General features: G+C 57.8%; 1 protein-coding gene across 2 annotated transcripts in view; it reads left to right on the top strand.

The window, feature by feature from the left end:
- ITPK1 (inositol-tetrakisphosphate 1-kinase) overlaps positions 1 to 17,177 on the top strand; it is a 136,316-nt gene that overhangs the window by 96,434 nt on the left and 22,705 nt on the right. For both annotated transcript variants that reach the window (XM_090271330.1, XM_090271331.1), the window contains exon 4: positions 2,242 to 2,359. In XM_090271330.1, coding sequence (XP_090127456.1) covers positions 2,242 to 2,359 — 118 coding nt within the window. The remainder of the gene's footprint in view (positions 1 to 2,241; positions 2,360 to 17,177) is intronic.

Raw genomic sequence — 17,177 nt, 5'->3', positions numbered from 1 at the left:
GCCAGTCACTGAGCTCTCTTGCCCACAGTCACGTCTCTCAGGCGGAGGAGGAGGCGAGGAAGCCATGCAGGTGGTTTCTGTTCTAGAGGCAGACCTCCAGAAAGCATTCAGGGAGAAGACCTCCTGAGGGGTGAGAGCGTGCAGGCCCCATAGAGTTCTGGGTTGGGGGATGGGATGCAGGCCTCCCCATGTGTGCGCATTGGCTACCCTTTAGGGACAGAGACTTTTTTTTAAACATTCAGAGAAAAAGACTCAAATGAGCCCATAACTAGATCCTCGGGTATGATACAGTGGGGAGCAGATTTCAGAGGCATAGATATGAATCTCTGGCTTTTATGCTTGAGAGCCCTTAAAAATGATTACTAGGAACCAAAATAGGTTCACTGAAAAGAATAATTCTAAATGGAGCTTTATTTTTGCTGATAAGGTTAACTAGAAAAGCAGTATGGCTTTTTCCCCTTGCCTCTGCTGAGCTCCCAGGCTGATCTTGCAGACTGGGCAGGGCAGGGTGACTTAAGCTGGTTTGTTCATTCCTTGGGTGGCCTTTGCAGAGCACCATGGACTGAGTGAGTGTCTTAAAATGCGAGCAGTTTCTCCTCTCACAGTTACGGTGGCTAGAAGTGTAAAACCAAGGCGTCTGCAGGGTGGGCTCCCTCCAGAGGCACCCAGGCATGGTCTGTGCCTGCCTGTCTTTTAGCTTCCGCTGGTGACCCGTAGCCCTTGCCTGTCCTTGCCCTGCAGCTCCGTGACTTCCCCTGCTGTCCTCACATGGCCTTCTCCCTGCATGTCTGTGTCCAAATTTTCCTAGTCTTAAAGACATCAGCCAGCAGATCAGAGCCCATCCTAGTCCAGTATGGACTCATCTGAACTTGATTACATGTCTAAAGACACTGTTTCCAAATAAGGTCACATTCACAGGGACCGGGTTTAGGACAGGAACAGATCGGTTGGGGGTTGAGGGTGGGGGCACACTTCAGCCCACAGTAGTAACAGCTGCCGAAGGGCCTGCCTGACACCCAGTTTTCTCTCTGAGCCCGTCTCCGGTTACCCAGCATTCCACATTTTTATCCTTGGAATCGTATTGTTTTAGAGCCCAAGGGAGGGTCTCGTTTACTGTGTCTGCCTGACAGGCCTCTCAGTAATGTGGCCTGTGGCTCCTGTAGTCCAGAGGTGACAAATAGCAGGGCCAGGATCCGGGGTTCTTTTCCTAGAAACATTTCCTCTTTCTTTCTTTCTTTCGTTCTTATTTTTTCAAGATTTTATTTATTTATTTTTAGAGAGAGAGGAAGGGAAAGAGAAAGAGAAGGAGAGAAACATCTCAATGTGTGGTTACCTCTCACATGCCCTCAACTGGGGACCTGGCCTGCAACCCAGGCCTGTGCCCTGACTGGGAATCGAACCAGCGACCCTTTGGTTCGCAGGTCAGCACTCAGTCCACTGAGCCACACCAGCCAGGGCTCCACTTTCTCTTGTTACAAAATTCTGTTATAGATAATAGTTTCTGGTTTCTCATGTATATTAGTGTTCTTTCCCCAGGAAGATGGCAACTTTCTTAAAGACCAACTTTGTCATGGTTCCTCCTGCATTTCCATAAGCCTACCAGGGAGTTAGTAGGTAATAAAGAAGCACTTGCTGGTGTGAGCACTTGAGGGCCAGGTGGTGGCCGGTGGCAGGTGTCTCCCTGCCAGGCCTCCCCGCAGACATCCTCATGAATCCCGGCATTTCAGTGCCCCCCTTGCCCTGCCGAAGAGTCCTTACCTGTGCAGGTGCAGCCCCATGGGGAGCAGGGCTGCTTTCAGGTGAGGCTTTATCCAGGAGCCCCGCGAGCTGACCAGACCTTCTTGCATGGCCTCTCTTGGCTCTGTTTTCTCACTTCGGGGTCCATTTTGAGTGTTGGCTCTATCACGCCTCTCCTTCAGATCCCAGCCACCCCGTTTCTGCGCTTCTTCTCAGTGAGGATGGTGTTCTTTTCCTAGAATTCGCAGCGAGAGCTCTGAACCTGCCTCTGATTGGACCGATGTGGGTCACCTGTCCTCCTGAGCCAGTGGCGCCGGGTGGCAGAATGCCCTGATTGGTTTAAACAGAGTTATGTGACCTGTGGGGCTGAGTGTGGGGGGGGGTCTCCAGAATGAGGTGAGGACAGGGCTGGATGTGGTGGGGTGTGTGGGATGGGGCCCTGCGTATCACTTGCCTTTTGGCACCAGCCTCCCTTCTAACCAGAAGGGTGTGTTTTCCTTTCAGGAGTACATCGATGCCCACCCTGAGACCATTGTCCTGGACCCCCTGCCTGCCATCAGGACCCTGCTTGACCGCTCCAAGTCCTACGAGCTCATCCGGAAGATCGAGGCCTACATGAAAGGTATGGGCTCCCAGGCGGGTGGCCCGCTTCTGTGGTCGCCAGGCAGAGGCGGGGGCTCTGGCCTTTGTAAGCACTTTGGGATGGGAAGCAGCTGAATCCCAGGGGCCACACATTCTGGGGAGGGCCCTTCCTTCTCCCCTGTGACCAGCAGAGTTGGGAAATAAAAGCCCCCAAGAGCTCTTTGGGAGAGTGGCTCCAGCCACTTCAAGATGGCTTTGTTTTCTTATCCTAAAGCCACGGAGTGGCAGTGAGGCGTCCCTGTAACACCGTGGTTAGAGAGCAGGAGCACGTGGGGAGCTCAGCAGCGGGCTCGCGTGCAGTTATGTAACCCGGCAGAGGAGGCAGACAGAGAAATTAAAGGGCCTTTAATCAAACACATGGCGGTATGTAATGTGGCGGTTAGAGCTCGCGGGGTACACCATGTTCTCACGGCAGGAGCCCCCCTCTCCACTGCAGGAGCTTCTGCTGCCAGCTACAGCCTCTGTCCCTGGGGCTCACCCTCCCCACCTCCCGGGCAGGGCAGCTCAGCCTGCCTTTCCAAGGTGTTTGTTTATGCTTTTTGGAAAGATTCATGTTAACAGTTCGAGCATTCCCTGCCGAGAGCCATGTTTAACTTCAAGGAGATGTGCATTGCCTGTGCCCTGGGGCTTCGTGGAGATTCATCTCAGGGGTAGGAGAGGCAGCCCCTGCCCTGCCACCCAGACCATGAGTGTGGCCTACACATGCTGCCTAGAACCCTGACCTGGGCAGTGACTTCGCCCCCGGCATCGTTTCCTGTGATGTCACGTGGGGATCCCGTGTAGCCTTGCTCACAGGACCATCATGGGACTAATGAGAGCGGCATTTGCTGGATGTGTGCCAGGGGCCTGGTATTGGGTTAAGCCTTCTCCTCGTATTCTCTCTTCCTGCGCTCATAAAGGAGGGCACGGTCTCCTCCCTGACTTTACAGACCAGTACTGGAGGCTCGCAGAGGTTAGCAGACCAGCTGGTGTCACACAGCCTGTAAGTGTCAGCGAGCCCTCAGCCAGGTCTCTGACCTGGGCTCCCTAGCTCCTCACCCCTGCACTTGCCTTTCATGCCCACGGCCAGAGGGCCCTGGGTGTAGCAAATGCCCAGGCTAAGAGAGTTGGCGAATTCTTGTTTCTTTAAGGAATATGCCCTGAGGAAGACCCGGTACCTGAACTGGCCATCTTGTAAGGGGTCTCAAGGCCTGTTTCCCTGGGTGCCTGGCATTCATCAGGTGGGGCAGAGCACGGACCTGACTACCGGGAGTTGGGGGACAAGTGGGTGGGCTTTTCCAGCACACCAGCGTCCTGTCCTCCTTGGATCTGGAGTGGTTGGTGATGATGTCAACTTTGTTTTCCTTCGTGTTCCTTTTCCGGATCCAGCTAGAGTCCCCAGGTGACAAGGAAGTACTAGAGCGATGTTTTGACTGCATGCCGCCTCTAGAATGGAAAGCTGGCTCTCCCCAGGAGGTGTGTGTGTGGGACACCCACTCTGTGTAGAGGGGCAGGAGATCGTGTTAACAGATGAGCGTTCCGATGAGTGGGAGGAGGTGCAGGCCAGCGGCCCCGGCTCACGCCCTTCACAAGTCCATTGGAAGTGATGCTTCCGGTGGGGTTAGGGAGGGCACCCTGAAGCACGCTTCCTCGGAGCAGAGAGCACGGGCTTTTGGAGGAGACAGACTGAGGCTGTGTCTGAATCTGGGCTTTTGCCGCTGTGTGGTCTTGGCCAAGTCCCTGCTGGTTTTCCATAAGATGTAGGTAGTGAGTGGTTTATCTGCGGCCTCTGGGGTCGGGATGAATGGATTGATGTCCCACTGGAACTCAGTATGGATCCCAGCCCATTGGGGTCACCCAGGAATGGCTATTGCTGCTCCCTTACGATGGAAGGGGGTGAGGCATCTTGGTTGGGTCTTGAGGTCTGTCTTGATTTTACGGGCAGGCAGTCAGGGCTGCTGGTCAAGGGGAGCCTGGGCCTGGACTACGAGTGTGCACCATCGGGGAGCAGGGTGACGGCGGGCTGGACTGCACTGCAGGTGCACAGGACACAGGGCTGTCCCTGGCAGGCAGTGAGGAGGGAGTGACGGCCTGGGCTCCCAGTCAGGGCAGGGCTGTGAGCAAAGCGGGGAGAGCTGAAGTATGGGGTGCTGGTGAGGGACTCGCAAACACTGGGTCAGAGAGGGGGGCTTGGGGCACCACGTGCAGTGGGGGCGGATTCCCCGGGTGGGCGGCCAGAGAAGGCATGCGAGCTGGTGAGGAGAGGAGAAGACCTTTTAGACACAGGGCCGACACAGTGCAGACACAGCCTGGCTCACTCCCTGTATCCTGTTGTGAGGGGGACATACACCCAGCCACAGGCCTGAGCGACTGGGGACTGGTCCCAGTGGGCAGGGGATCCAACCCCACTCTGCTGGGTCCAAGAAACTTCAAACCCAGCTTTCCTTAGCTTAGGAGCTGGCTAGGGAACGCCACCTCCTGCCCCAGCAAGAACTTGTGGACGGAACCCTGAAGACCGGCTTGGTCTAAGGCCAGCAGGAATTGTGTGGGTGGGCGGGCTGTGACCATTGCACCCTGGGTTTTCCTTATCGTGCACGCCACGCGGGCTGGCATTCTTCCAGGAGGGCGGTCAGAGGCTGGGACTTCCTAGAGCCTTTTCCTGGGGCTGTTCATGGGGAGGACTGCTGGCTCCTGTGCCCCCCACCCCACCCTGGAGGCCAGCTCCTTCCTCTGTGCAGACGGGAAGCTTCCCTGGGAAGCGTCCCCTTGGCGCTCCTCCACCCCACTCCCCCTGTGCCTGCAGGGACATGGCCCTGTTAGGAGTGCTGTGAACGGCCATAGTTACCCTTGTAGGTTCCCCAGTCAGTCATGGTGCTCCAAGGGACCGCTATTGTGTTGGGAGCAGTGGCTTCACAGAGACTTCCAGCCCCAATGCTGAAGCAGCTCTCCCTGTCCTTAGGAGCTTGGGCCACTGCAGAGCAGACGGGGCGGGAGGGAAGCTGCCCTGCGGAGGGCCGGGGCACCGGGGAGGCTCTTCCAGGAAGCGTAGCAGGGCCCTGGGGCTGGGGTCCACGCTCCGCGGCCAGCTTTCTCCGTGTAGAGCATCAGCTCTGGGAGGCAGGTGAGGCCTGCTGCCTGGAGCTCCCACCTCACCTCTCTGAGGACTGGGGCGGCCTCGGGGTGGTCAGTGCCATCGAAGTTCTACGTTTCGTCTGGAGGGGAAGCAGGGTCCTTTTTGTACCTGAGACCTGTCAGTCTCAAACCCACCTGTTCGGTTAATACTCACGTTACTGCAGCAGCAGAAACCTGAAGTCATGGTGGCTTAAGCGAGATAGAACGTCCCTTCTCTCTCGCTTACAAGCCCAGAGGAAGGTACCATTGGGGGCAGCAGGCACGCGGCTTCTTCCAGCTCTTTGTGTGGCAGTGTGGCCCTCCTGGTCCAAAGCGTTGCTCAAACTCCAGCCACCACCTCCATGATCTGGACTTTAGAGTGGGGAGGGGGAAGAGGGAAAGGGAAGCAAGGGGAGCAGCCCCGGGTATCTTTGGAAAAGGTCTGGGAGCTGCATGGTGCTCTGTGCGCACATCGCTGGCCAGGACTTAAAGAATGTACTGAGCTGCGGGGCCATGGGGGAACGAGCTCTTCATTCTGGGCAGCTGTGTGCCCAGCTGAACTTTAGGAGCTGTGTCACCATGGAAGAGGGGGGAGAATGAGCGTTGGGGTCACCTAGCAGTGTGCATGCCACTTTCTGAGGAATCCTTGGGTGAATGACTGAGAAGGACCAGTCCCCCTCTTTGCTGGCCAGGGGTGTGGCCCCAGCCTGTGACCACAGCTGTGAAGTCCTTCCACAAAGTGACTCAAAACAGGATGAGGTCAGTAGGCTTGCAGAGGGCCTCAGCCCAGAGCACCTGGGCACCAGGTTTCCCTAACAGGCCACCGCCTCTGGGTGGGGCTGCACCCACACCCCCTGGCCAGAGGCACAGATGCCACTGAACCTGAATCCATTTCAAACCAAGGGCAGGAGCCTTCCAGAAGTTAAACACTGCCTGGGGCAGGCATGGGCACAGAGGAGGGGGCCTTCGTGACGAGGCATGATTGCCATGCGCACACCTTTGCGGGCTTTGCTACATAGGCCAAGGACATGGTGACGGAAGCCCCAAGTCCAAAGCATGGCTCTGCCACCCCACGCCGAGCAGTTGCGGGCCAGGCTGTAGCCAGCTGCTGAGCCTGCTTGTGACAAAGCACCTGGGCTGTGATTGGACGGCACAGGTCTGTCCCCTGGGCCCTGGGGGCAGCGGCTGGGGAAGTGCCTCCGACCACAGGGCAGAGGGCTCAAGAGGCCCTTTTGAGCTGATGACAGCTGCGGGTAAGGGGTGACTTTCCCGGTCTCCCTTTTCCCGGAGCCTCCCACGCATGTGCTCTGGAGGTGACAGATGGCTGTTGGTCGCCAGGCCTCTCTGGGGAGGGCTCTGCACACCACAGACTGAGTGGTGCTGCCTGTGGTTTTATGGGAATTTAATCAGGGCTCATCTTGGAGGCTGGATTCAAATGGAGTAATCGAGACAGCGAGTGAAGAGAAACAACATTCCTCTCGTCCTGGGAGAAATAACTCCCCACAGAGCATCTGCGCGGGGGTGGGGAGGGCTGCTGGGGTGCAGGGTGTGTGGAGTCGGGGGCCTTTTCACTCAGAGGTGGGGGCCGGCGATCCTGCCCTCCCTTGGTGAGCTGCAAGGGGCTCCGGGTGGGAGAGGCAGGGGCGGGGGGAGCTTGGAGTCAAAGGCTGGGCGCAGGCCCACGCACGTCCTCTGCACGTGCGGCCTGTGCAGGCCACCGTTCCGCTCCGAGCCTGCTTTGTCAGCGGGTCAGGCCGGCACTGTTAGAATCGCTTTGCGCGTATCAGCTAATTTAATTCTCGCGATGACCCTGTGAGCAAGGTGCTACTGTCTCCCCATAGCAGTGGGGACACTCAAGGGCACTGAGCTTAGGTTGCTTGAGGCCACAGAGCTACTCGGGGGCCCAGACCTGGGGTTTGAAGCCACACCTCTGGCTGTCCCCTTAGCCAGTGTTTCCGGAATGCGGCTCCCAGTCCTCATGGGCACTGTGTCTCCCGTGAGCCTGGCAGGGTGTGGGGAACCGGGACTCTGAGGGGTACAGTGCACAGTGGTCCCATGGGGGCCAGTGATCCCCAGAGCCTCCTGGTGCCTTCCACACTGGCAGCCGGCACTGCTCCCGGGCGCCACCTGGTGTCCAGGCAATGACACTGAGCAGACAAGGTCCCTGGTGTCCACTAGACATCAGCAGCTCGGCCTCAAACGGTGACGGAGTCTCTGCCCCATATGGTTAAGGAGGAAACAGACCTGCCTGTTCTCGTTGAGGACAGCAATACATGGAGTGGAAAAGGACAGGGCTTTGGTGCTCACAGGCCTGGCCTCACACCGCCGACCCCCTCGTGTGGCCTGGGCGTCACCGCCTTCCCTGAGTTGTTTGCTCACCTGTAAGGCAAGGGGGTCATCACCTCCGGGGGAAGGTGTGCGGAAGGGCCGGTCCCGTTCTCTGCCACAAGCGCAGCCCGGAGTGAGGTGCTGCCAGCTCCCGCTCCGTGGTCCTGCCGGGAGCCCGGGTTCTGGGCCGAAGCTGCTGGCCGGCAGAGTCGAGGACAACGGAGGATGGGGTATATGCCCCCGAGGACCGCTGCTCCTGAGCCAGGGCCCGCGTCTAGCCTTGGTTTTGTGGAGGAGGCTGGAGTTTTGGATCAACTCGCTAGGAAAGTTCTTCACCCCTAGAGTGGGTTTCTGAGGAGCTGGCCCCTGTGATGCCTACCTGCCCGCACCTCTGCCCACGGGGTGAGGCTGAGGGGCCTGTGCCCCACCAAGGGGCCTGGTGGGAGGGAGGACTGGGCACCAGGCCAGGTCAAGCTCCTGGAGCAGGTGGCCATGGAGGCAGCTCGGGGCCCATGAACTGACGGGAGGTGGGGGCCTTTGGGGGGATGCGTGGCTCCTGGTTTCTCTCCCAGACTTGGGGAGTGTGGGAGAAACAGTCCTTGCTTTTACTTTGGCTGCTTCCAGTCACCCCGACCGCACATTCAGGTGGAGGAGGAGGGTCTGAAGAGTAGGGTTGTGCTTTGGGCTCCGCGGAACCCCCCCCCTGCCCGCCCCCCCGCCCCAGGGCAGGCTGGGCACCGGCCGTGATGCACCTCAACTTCAGCGATGGGGAGTCAAAAACACGTGTCTTGGAATCCATGAAATAGTGCAGTGTTTAGCCTTTTCCACCGAACTGGTTTTGGGGCCCCCAGCCCCCTTTTGCAGGGCTTCTGGGAGAGGGCCCCCACCCCCACCCCAGCACACCTTAGGAATCCCTGGGCTGTAGGCCTCCCGAGGGCTGCCCACCTCCAGTGCTCACAGTCCCGGCCCGGGCCCTGACTGCCAGTGACTCAGACCCGGTTCACCTCGGCCACAACTCCTGGAGACGGCCGCTCCTAGTGGTGTGGAACCCATCTTTCTAAACCCTTCTCATACACAAACAAATACATTTGTGCTTTAAAAATAAATAGAAACAGTGTCATATTACATTTGTTCTCATAAAACTTGTTTTCTTCTCATTTAATAGATGTCTTGGCTCCTTTTCATGTCAGCCCATAAAGATGATGGAGACCCGAGTGCCCTGTCCCCTTTGATGGCAACATAGCTCAGCACGGGAATGACAGAGTCGTAATTCACTCGGTCCTGTTGGGCTTGCGAGGTCATTCCAGTTTGATTTGGGTTTTTAAAAAATATATAAACTGGGCTCCAGTAAACACAGATCTTTGCATATTTCTGTAAAACGAGTCCCTAGAAGTGGAATTCCTCAGTCAAAGGTTATTATAAACGTTTCCCATGTTGGCAGATTGTGCTTGATTGGTCTTCAGAAGGTTTGAACAAATTTTACTCCTAATTGTGCCTGCCTGCCAGGGAAACGGCACCTATCTTTACTTGCTTTTCTTCCATTACTGGCAAAATCGAGCGTCTCTTCATGTGCTTATTAAGCCTTTTATATTTCTGTGTGAAAATCTTTTCGTGTCATTTGCCTGTTTTTTATCAGATTGTTGGTCTTTTTATTATTGATTGGTTAGAGCCCTTTCTGTATTAAGGAAGCTGCCTCATTGTTTCAGAGGATGGACGGTGTCGTTGAAGGCAGTTCCCTCCTGGCGCCGGGGCCGAGCTCACATTTTGTGCTCTGCTTTTAGAATACGTACGGCCGTACTGCCAGAGAGAGCACTTCAAACGTTATTTTTAAAATGTCTTGAAAACTAAAAAGGCTGCTGCGTTTGGGAGTTGGAGCCGAGTGGGGACAGCCAGCGTCTGCCTGGGTCCGGAAGGGGCCGTAAATCACCGGGAGCAGCTGCCACGGAGTTGATCCGTGTCTCCAGCAGCCGTTCGCACACGCTGGGACGGGGCCCAGGAATGTCCACCTGGGCCTGGGTCTGGCTCCTCTGCTCTGACACTCTGCGTGCAGCAGCGCTCTGTCCCCTCGAGATGAAACAGGTCACCAGCTGAGTCAGACAGGGGGAAACCTCACCAGCTGACCAGGGCAGTGTTAACCAGGACTGTCAGCTGGGATTATCGCAGGGTGTGCACAGCAGGGGATGGAGTCTTGGGCCATTTTAGGATTCTGCCTGTCCAGCTAAGCAAACAGTCATTTTTCCTTGCACACTTCTAAGTTGAATTTAATGGATATGAAGTATCTCTGTTTGTGTGGCCAGTTTAGAACATCTCAGGGTATGTGGCCCCTGCCCACCCCTCCCTGGGTGACATCTCTTGCCACATCAGCCCTCACTCCCCTTGCTGCAGCCACGCCAGACCGCTAGGGCAGCCCCCTCTTGACCCTTGATCTTTGTCTTTAGTTTCCTGTTCCTGGAATACCCTCACTATATTTAGCTTCTGGATTTGGCTCAGGCAACCTCTTCCAGGTAGTCCTCCTTGCTGCACACTTCCTTCCCTGTGTGGGCCTTAGTGCCCTCCCCCTCTGTTCCACAGACCCCTGCTGCCCTCGGTCACAGCACAGTCCCACTGTTTTGTCACATCTGCTCACTTCTCTCTTCCCCATCCAACTGAGGGCTGTAAGGACAGGAAGTGTGCCTTGGGGACCTTGAATCCCCATGGCAGTGCCTGGAGCGTAGTAGGTGTTCAATAAATGTGCAAACAAAGGAAGGGTATTTTCAAGAATCAGGTGCATAAGCAGACACACTGGGGGAACCTCTGAGGCGGAAGTTCCTGTATGAGAGCTGACGTGTGGCAGCTGGGATGATGGGCTCGGGGCCAGAGGAGGGGGTCCCTGGCCATCCGTGGTAACAGGCTGTGAGGGGGTGGTGTTTGAAGCTGTGGGCCTGCTGGAGAAAGGTGGCTGCCCTTCTGAGAGGGACAGGTGTTCAGGAGAGACCGGCCGTCGCCGCCGCTGGAGAGCCTCCCGCCGAGTCCGCGGGCCCTGCTGTGCCGGTCTGGACCTAGCCTACAGATGGAGCCAGGGAGGCCACTGCAGAGCTGGGGAGAGGTGCTGAGAACCTGGTGTGGTGCGGGTGGCGGCAGTGGGCTGGAGTAGAGGGGACAGAGCCCAGAGGGATTCGAGGGGTGGCACTGACAGGCATTGGTGATAGGCGTCACGTCTGGGGTGGGTGAAGGGTGGGGGGGAAGGAGAGGGAAATGCAGTACGAGTCACAGCCGTGGTGCCCATGGGCCAGAACGGCAGGGCAGGGCAGTGCCAAGGGCTCAGTGAGCGGATGTCTCCATGGTACTGAGAAAGGCCAGGGTGGTGGGTCTTGTGGCCAGCCAGTGCTAACAAGCCCCCCCGACTCTGGGCTTCAGCAGCAGAGGTGTGAAGGGAGGAAGGCCTTCCTGGGTACGGGTACAGCAGAGTCCGAGGCCAGGCAGGTAAGAGAGAGGTGGTGAGCAGCAGGAACAGGGAACCGTCCCTTCTGGGGAGAGCCTGGCTGGGGCTGGGCGCAGGGTTGGGGTCAGGCCCTCTCATCGGCCCTGCTGCCACACTGGGGAGTCTAGGACCTGGGTCAGAGTGCCCCCTCCCCTGTGCCCCTCCCCCAGGCTTTTGGAGAAGACTGCTGCCTCAGAGGGCTCAGCCCAGGGCCAAGCACAGTCCCTTTCTCTGTGTCGCTGGCCCTGCTGGGGACGACAGCCCAGACCCAACTTGCTATTCTAAGCACAGGGTGCTCCTCATAGTCATGCGTTCTGCCGCTGAGGGAGTGACGACCCTCTGGGCTGGCTGGGGCGTTTGCTGCTGACCTTCGAGTCTGAGTTCTGTCTTGGCGGACAGCTGGACACGCAGGCTCCGTCTCCCTCCCTCCTGTTTGCTTGATGTCAAGAGCATGGTCTCTGGGCAGGAAAGAGCACTCTTCCTTCCTCCTGTCTCCATGCAGAGAAGCTGGGCTCTCGAAGATGATTCTGGAGTTATTAAAATGGTGGGCCTTCGGTAATGACACAGTGATGGTGGTGACAGAGGTCGCAGTGGTGTTCTGTGTATTGACTCATTCGATCCTTATAGCAGGAACTGCCCACCCGGCAGGACTGTTCTTTTCCCATCTCACAGATCAGGGAGCTGAGGCACTGAGAGGGGAAGTGACTTTCTCCAGGTCGCCCAAGCCCAGGCGGCCCGGAGTGTCTGACCACCAGTGTTGGGAACACACAGCCAGCTCGATGCCCTTGCCTCCTGGTCTCTGAGGTGGGGACGCAAACTTCCCTAACCCCTGCAGGCCCAGATCTTCAGGGGGCAGTGAGAGTCGGAGAAGGCAGCTTCAGCCTCGTGGTCAAGGGCGTGGCTGTGGAGCCAGGTGCCTGTGCTCTTGCCACGCACTGGCTTTTACCCTTGAAGAATAACTTAAATTCCCAGCATGAGGTTCCCACCATGGATGAGCAGCGCCCAGTCCCGCCTTTGAGCCCAGCTTGCCCCAGGCTGTTTCAGGAGCCCAGGAGCCCAGTCCCCCGCGGGCTGTTCTGCTGGCCTTGGTGACAGACATTTCGCCCAGGCTCTGAGCTCCCCAGGCCTGAACAGCACAGGCCAGGCCTTCTCACCTCCCTTACCCCACAGGGGGCGCCTGACACAGACAGGTGTAGCTCCTGAGGAGCCCCCGACCCCATTGTGGGTTCAAAGTGCTGATGGGACCTCAGTGACTAAGAGTGAGCAGACCCACGTCTGACTGACAGCAGCACAGCCTTACCTACTGCTTATTACTGCGCGTCACGCACAGCCCCAGTGTACAGGTACTCACGATGACCCGGGCAGTGGGTGATGCTCTTACGCCCGTATCGCAGAGATGGAAAAGGGAGCACAGAGGCAGCTAGTCAGGCCCAGGCCCTGGACCCAGCACTTAGCCCCCAACCGGCCACGCCCATGGCTTCCAAAGGGTGAGGAGGGGAGGATCTGCTTCTCCTGGGACCCACCCAGAGCCCGGGCAGATTCCCCAGTGGTTTCCCCGAGTCAGTCTTCCCAAGCCCCGCGTCCCCAGGGCATGTGGCTGCAAGGGTTGGAACTCTTCTTAAACAAAACAAAATGTGTTGTTTGAATTTAATCTCATCCTGGGCTTTGAATGGGCATGAAGATACACAGACCTGTCATTCAATTGTTTTTACTGCCTTCTTCCCTCAAATTAATCCACCCAGCCTTCAGGGGCCCTTGGACTACAGGGAGACATGAATCACCTACTGTAATGGGAATGCAGAATGACTGGCAGCGGGTATTAGGGGACATGTGGGGACAGAGCAAGGGACAGTTTCTAAGTGTACCTGGGGGAATTAGCAACTGAGAGCAGATACTCTGACATACCTGAAGGAGGCTGAGGGAGGGTGGATGGAGACCTGGGCGGGGAGGGTGTCCCAGGAGAGGTTGTCTCCCAGGAACGAGAGAAGGTGGGGGTGGAGCATTGTGTGAGGCCAGGCATGTGGTTTGCTAGGATGGGATGCTTGGGCCCTCCCTGGCCAGGCCAGTGGACGGGACATTAAATTGGGCAGCGAGAGCAGAGAGGCGTGGTGAGGACAGGGGTGCCCTCTGCAGTCTCAGGCCTGGCTGGAGGTTAGAGACCGGTTCCAACTGCATTTCCTCTCCTCCATGGGCCTGTCACCCAGGTCCTTCCTGGCCTCCTCCTTCTGGCCCAGGCCTGTGGCTGCTTTCCCACCGCTGTTGATTATTCCGAATGATTGGGTGGCTGCCATTATCATGAGTCAAAGAGCCATTGGGGTTGTTCTCAAAGCTGCTGTCAGGAACTTGGTTCACCCGGAATACACAGGATGCCTTTTCCTGTCTAGAATTCAAGAGCACGTGGTTCCAGCCCCCTAACATGTAACAGCAGTGGGAAGGTGACTTTGGGCAATCAGGCACTAAAAGTGAGGCATGGACATTGGAGCCTGCTGATCAGTGGGCCAGACTCTCGGGGCTTTGTGGGTTCAAGTCTATGGCCTCAGGTGCAGGGCTGTGCCAGGCCAACAGTGCCACACGGTGGCTAGCTGCAGAGTTGCACACGCCCTTCCCCTCCCTGTGCCGCTTGGCGGTGCCATGCTTCCTTTCCCCCTCCTCTTGCTTCCAGTGCTTCCAGCTCTGGTCCTTGCTGACGCCTGCCTCCTCTGAGCAGTGCTGGGCAGCGGTAGGTCCCAGTCCCGACCCCAAGGAAGGTACGGTCTGGTTGCCGACTCAGGACCCAAATGTGGAAATTTAATAGGATACAAAACTGAGCCACCAAACAAGGTAGCAATGTGTGACAAAGAGGAACTAGAACAAATGAGGCCGCTGGTAGTAGGGGCCTGGTTAGGAGCCATTGTGGGGGGCGTTGTGGTAAGACCACTGTCCTCAGGGACGAGGGGGTTGTTGCGTGGGGGAGGGGCGCCACAGAGGTGTGCGCGGGGGATGGAGAGGAGACCTCCATGTGGAGCCCGCGTGAGGCTCGGAATGGCCTTGGGCTCTGCATTCTGAGGGGAGCTGGGGGGCGCATTGGTCTGCCTGGGCTGCCACGACAGAGCACCGCGGACTTGGGGCTTAAACAACAGAAGTTAACAACTTCCGGAGGCTGGAAGGCCAAGGTCAAGGCAGGACTTCTTTCTTCTAAGGTCTCTCTCCTTGGCTGGTAGGTGGCTGTCCCCTCCGTGTCTTCTCATGGTTGTCCCTCTCTGTATCGGTGCCCTAATGTCTTCTTGTAGGGACTCCAGTCCGACTGGATCAGGGCCACCCTAAAGCCTCATTTTAATGTAATCACCGCTGTAAAAGGCCCTGTCTCCAAATAGTCACGTTGTGAGGTGCTGGGGTTTGGGGCTTCAGCATATGGATTTGGGGGGCCGCAGGGCAGCCCCCGTAACAGAAGGTAATCAGGTCAGGTTGCAGAGGCCTGGCAAAGCTTTCACTCAAGACGTCTGTGGGCTTGGGCTGAGCTGCCGCATCGCACAGGTGGGAGCTTTAGAACGATGATCTGGATCCGGCAGCTGTGTGTGGTTAGGTTAGGTGGTGGCATGTGGTCGTTTGTGGGGGAGATGATGGTTAGGGGGTGAGGGTGCTGAAAGGGATTGCTTGCTTGAACTCCAGGAACGTTTAGTCTGGCTGCTGGAGGAAGGCCCAATGCTGGGCCGTGGCGCCTGTCCTGTCCGTGTCCCGGGGCCCAGGCTGAGGCGCCGGGTTGTGCTGGGCAGGCTGGGGCCACTGCAGCTGCCCAGACCCAGACCCTGGGGTGGAGCTGTACTTAGGAACTATTTCATAATTTAAAAATACATTTTCCAGATGTGGGGGAGGGGACAATCCTATGAAGTAGCTACTGGTGTTCTCATTTTCGAGCGAGGAAGCTGAGTCAGGTGGTTACTTGGCCGGGGTCACGCAGCTGATAGGAGGTGCAGCTGGGGTTCAAACCCAGGCAGCCTGAGTCCCCCGCAGCCCCTCCAGGGGTGCCCAGTCTGTGCAGAGGGGTCCCATCAATAGTCTCTGTGTAGGGCCCAAGGCGGGCCCTGCAGAAGGGGCCTCCTCCTGTATATGCGGGGAGGGCTTCGAGGAGGGAGGCAGCCTGACCCGAGCTTGGAGGAAAGCGGGTTTCCCAGGCCAAGGGGGCTGAAGAAAGGCCTGCAGGGCTGAGGGACCAGCTCCTCAAAGACTCAGGGCTTACCAATCAGGTTGTTTGTTTCTCCCTGAATCCTGCTGTTCCCCGCCCCCAGCCTCAGTGGCACAATGGTTCTCCTCACCCCTCCTGCACAGGGCTGCTTCCTGCCATAGAACACGGGGCCTTGGGAACGGGGAGCAGCCCAGGAAAGCAGGACCCACCCCAGCTCTGAGAGGCAGCGTCTGGGTGCCTCCGGCCAGGAGAGGTGGGAGTCCCAGTGCTCTTGGCTGTGAGCATAGTAGACAAGGCCGCTACTTCTTGGAGCCTACACTCTGCCTGAAAAGGAGGGGCTCAGGCCAGAGGGTTCGAATGGATTGACTTTCCCACCCCCACTGAAGACCACCAGGATGTCACCTCTTCCTTCGGAGTGCCCCCCCCTGCCCCGCCCCCGGTCTCTCCAGGATGCAGTTAGAAGTCTGCCCTCCTGAGCACACACTCCCTAGTGCCAGGGCTGGGGCTGCTGCCACCCAGCGTCCCAGCTGTCCTGGGGGTCACGAGCCCCTGTCTGTTGGCTAGAAATCTGAGCAACACGCTCTGTCCTGGTCCTCCTTCTGCACACCCAAGGTTGGGGTGCTCCCCTTGTCTCTGCTTCTGCCCCTTCTGGGTGCTGGGGGTGGCAAAGGGCCCCTTTCCACTGCCCGGTTCATGGTGGCACCTGGACCCCAAGCTTTCGCTCACCTTGCAAGGAGAGTGTGAGCAGACGGTGGCACCAGGAGGGGTGGCTGCTTTCTCTGCCATTTTGCAGATTCTGCAGCACTTTTTCCTTGTCCCTCACTCTTACTGCAACTCCAGCAAGTAGACTGGGCTGGCATATTAGGACCTGTGTTCTACTGGTCAGGAGCCCAAGGCCCCGAAAGGCCGCCTGGATTGCCTGGGGAGCTGCTGGAAATGTGTGATGGTCTTGGCCCGCATCCAGGGCTGAAGCTCACTGTGTCACGCATGTGCCTTGCCTCCTGCCCCCCAGGTCAGTCTTGGGGTCCTTGTGCCTCAGGGTCTTCGTGCCTCAGCTTGCTCTGCTGGGAGGCCCACAGGTGGCAGAGTGACCTCGTGTGCCGGATGGGGTCATTCACCATGTTGGGTGCCCTCCTCTCTCTCAATCCCATTGCTGCCGTGCGGAGAGGCTGAGGCTGGCAGCCGACACACGCCGGGAACTGGCCATGGACCAGCGGTCACGATTCAGTATCTGCCTGCTCTCCTGTGGGTGTCCCCAGCTGGCCTTGCCCAGTGTGGTACCAGAAATGGCAGCGGCCACTGCTGGGTGCCTCTTAGGTACCAGGCCTCCCAGCAGCCCCCCGAGGGAGGCCTGGCTCCTCATTTCCAGACGGGACAGCAAGACCCAGCAGAGCTCAGCCGTTTCCCAAAGCTTATAGCCGACGAGGCGTTAACCCCAGGTTCAAAGTCAGGCTTCAAAACTGCACCTTCCAAGTGCCCTCTGCCCACTCTCCCACCCCTAGCTGTCCTCTGGGAGCCACTGTGTCATTGGTTTTGTCTTCTTGCTAGTTCTGTTGCAGCTGCCACCAGTCAGATGAGAGTGCGGCCGCCTGGCAGAATACATGGGGCAGTGGTGTGTGACTCGGGACACCTGAGTTCTCACCCTGCACCTGCCAGTAACTGTGTGGCCTTGAACGACTCTCTCCCCCTCTGGACTCGCGGACACAGTTGGGACTTTCCCATCTCCAAAGGCCTCGGGCTTCACACTCGCCGATGACG

This window comes from Furipterus horrens, unplaced genomic scaffold (genome assembly GCF_987537825.1).
Source record: "Furipterus horrens unplaced genomic scaffold, mFurHor1.1.pri manual_scaffold_3, whole genome shotgun sequence".
NCBI lineage: Eukaryota > Metazoa > Chordata > Mammalia > Chiroptera > Furipteridae > Furipterus > Furipterus horrens.
The sequence above is the reverse complement of the archived record's forward strand: the minus strand, read 5'-3'. Positions and strand labels throughout refer to the sequence as shown.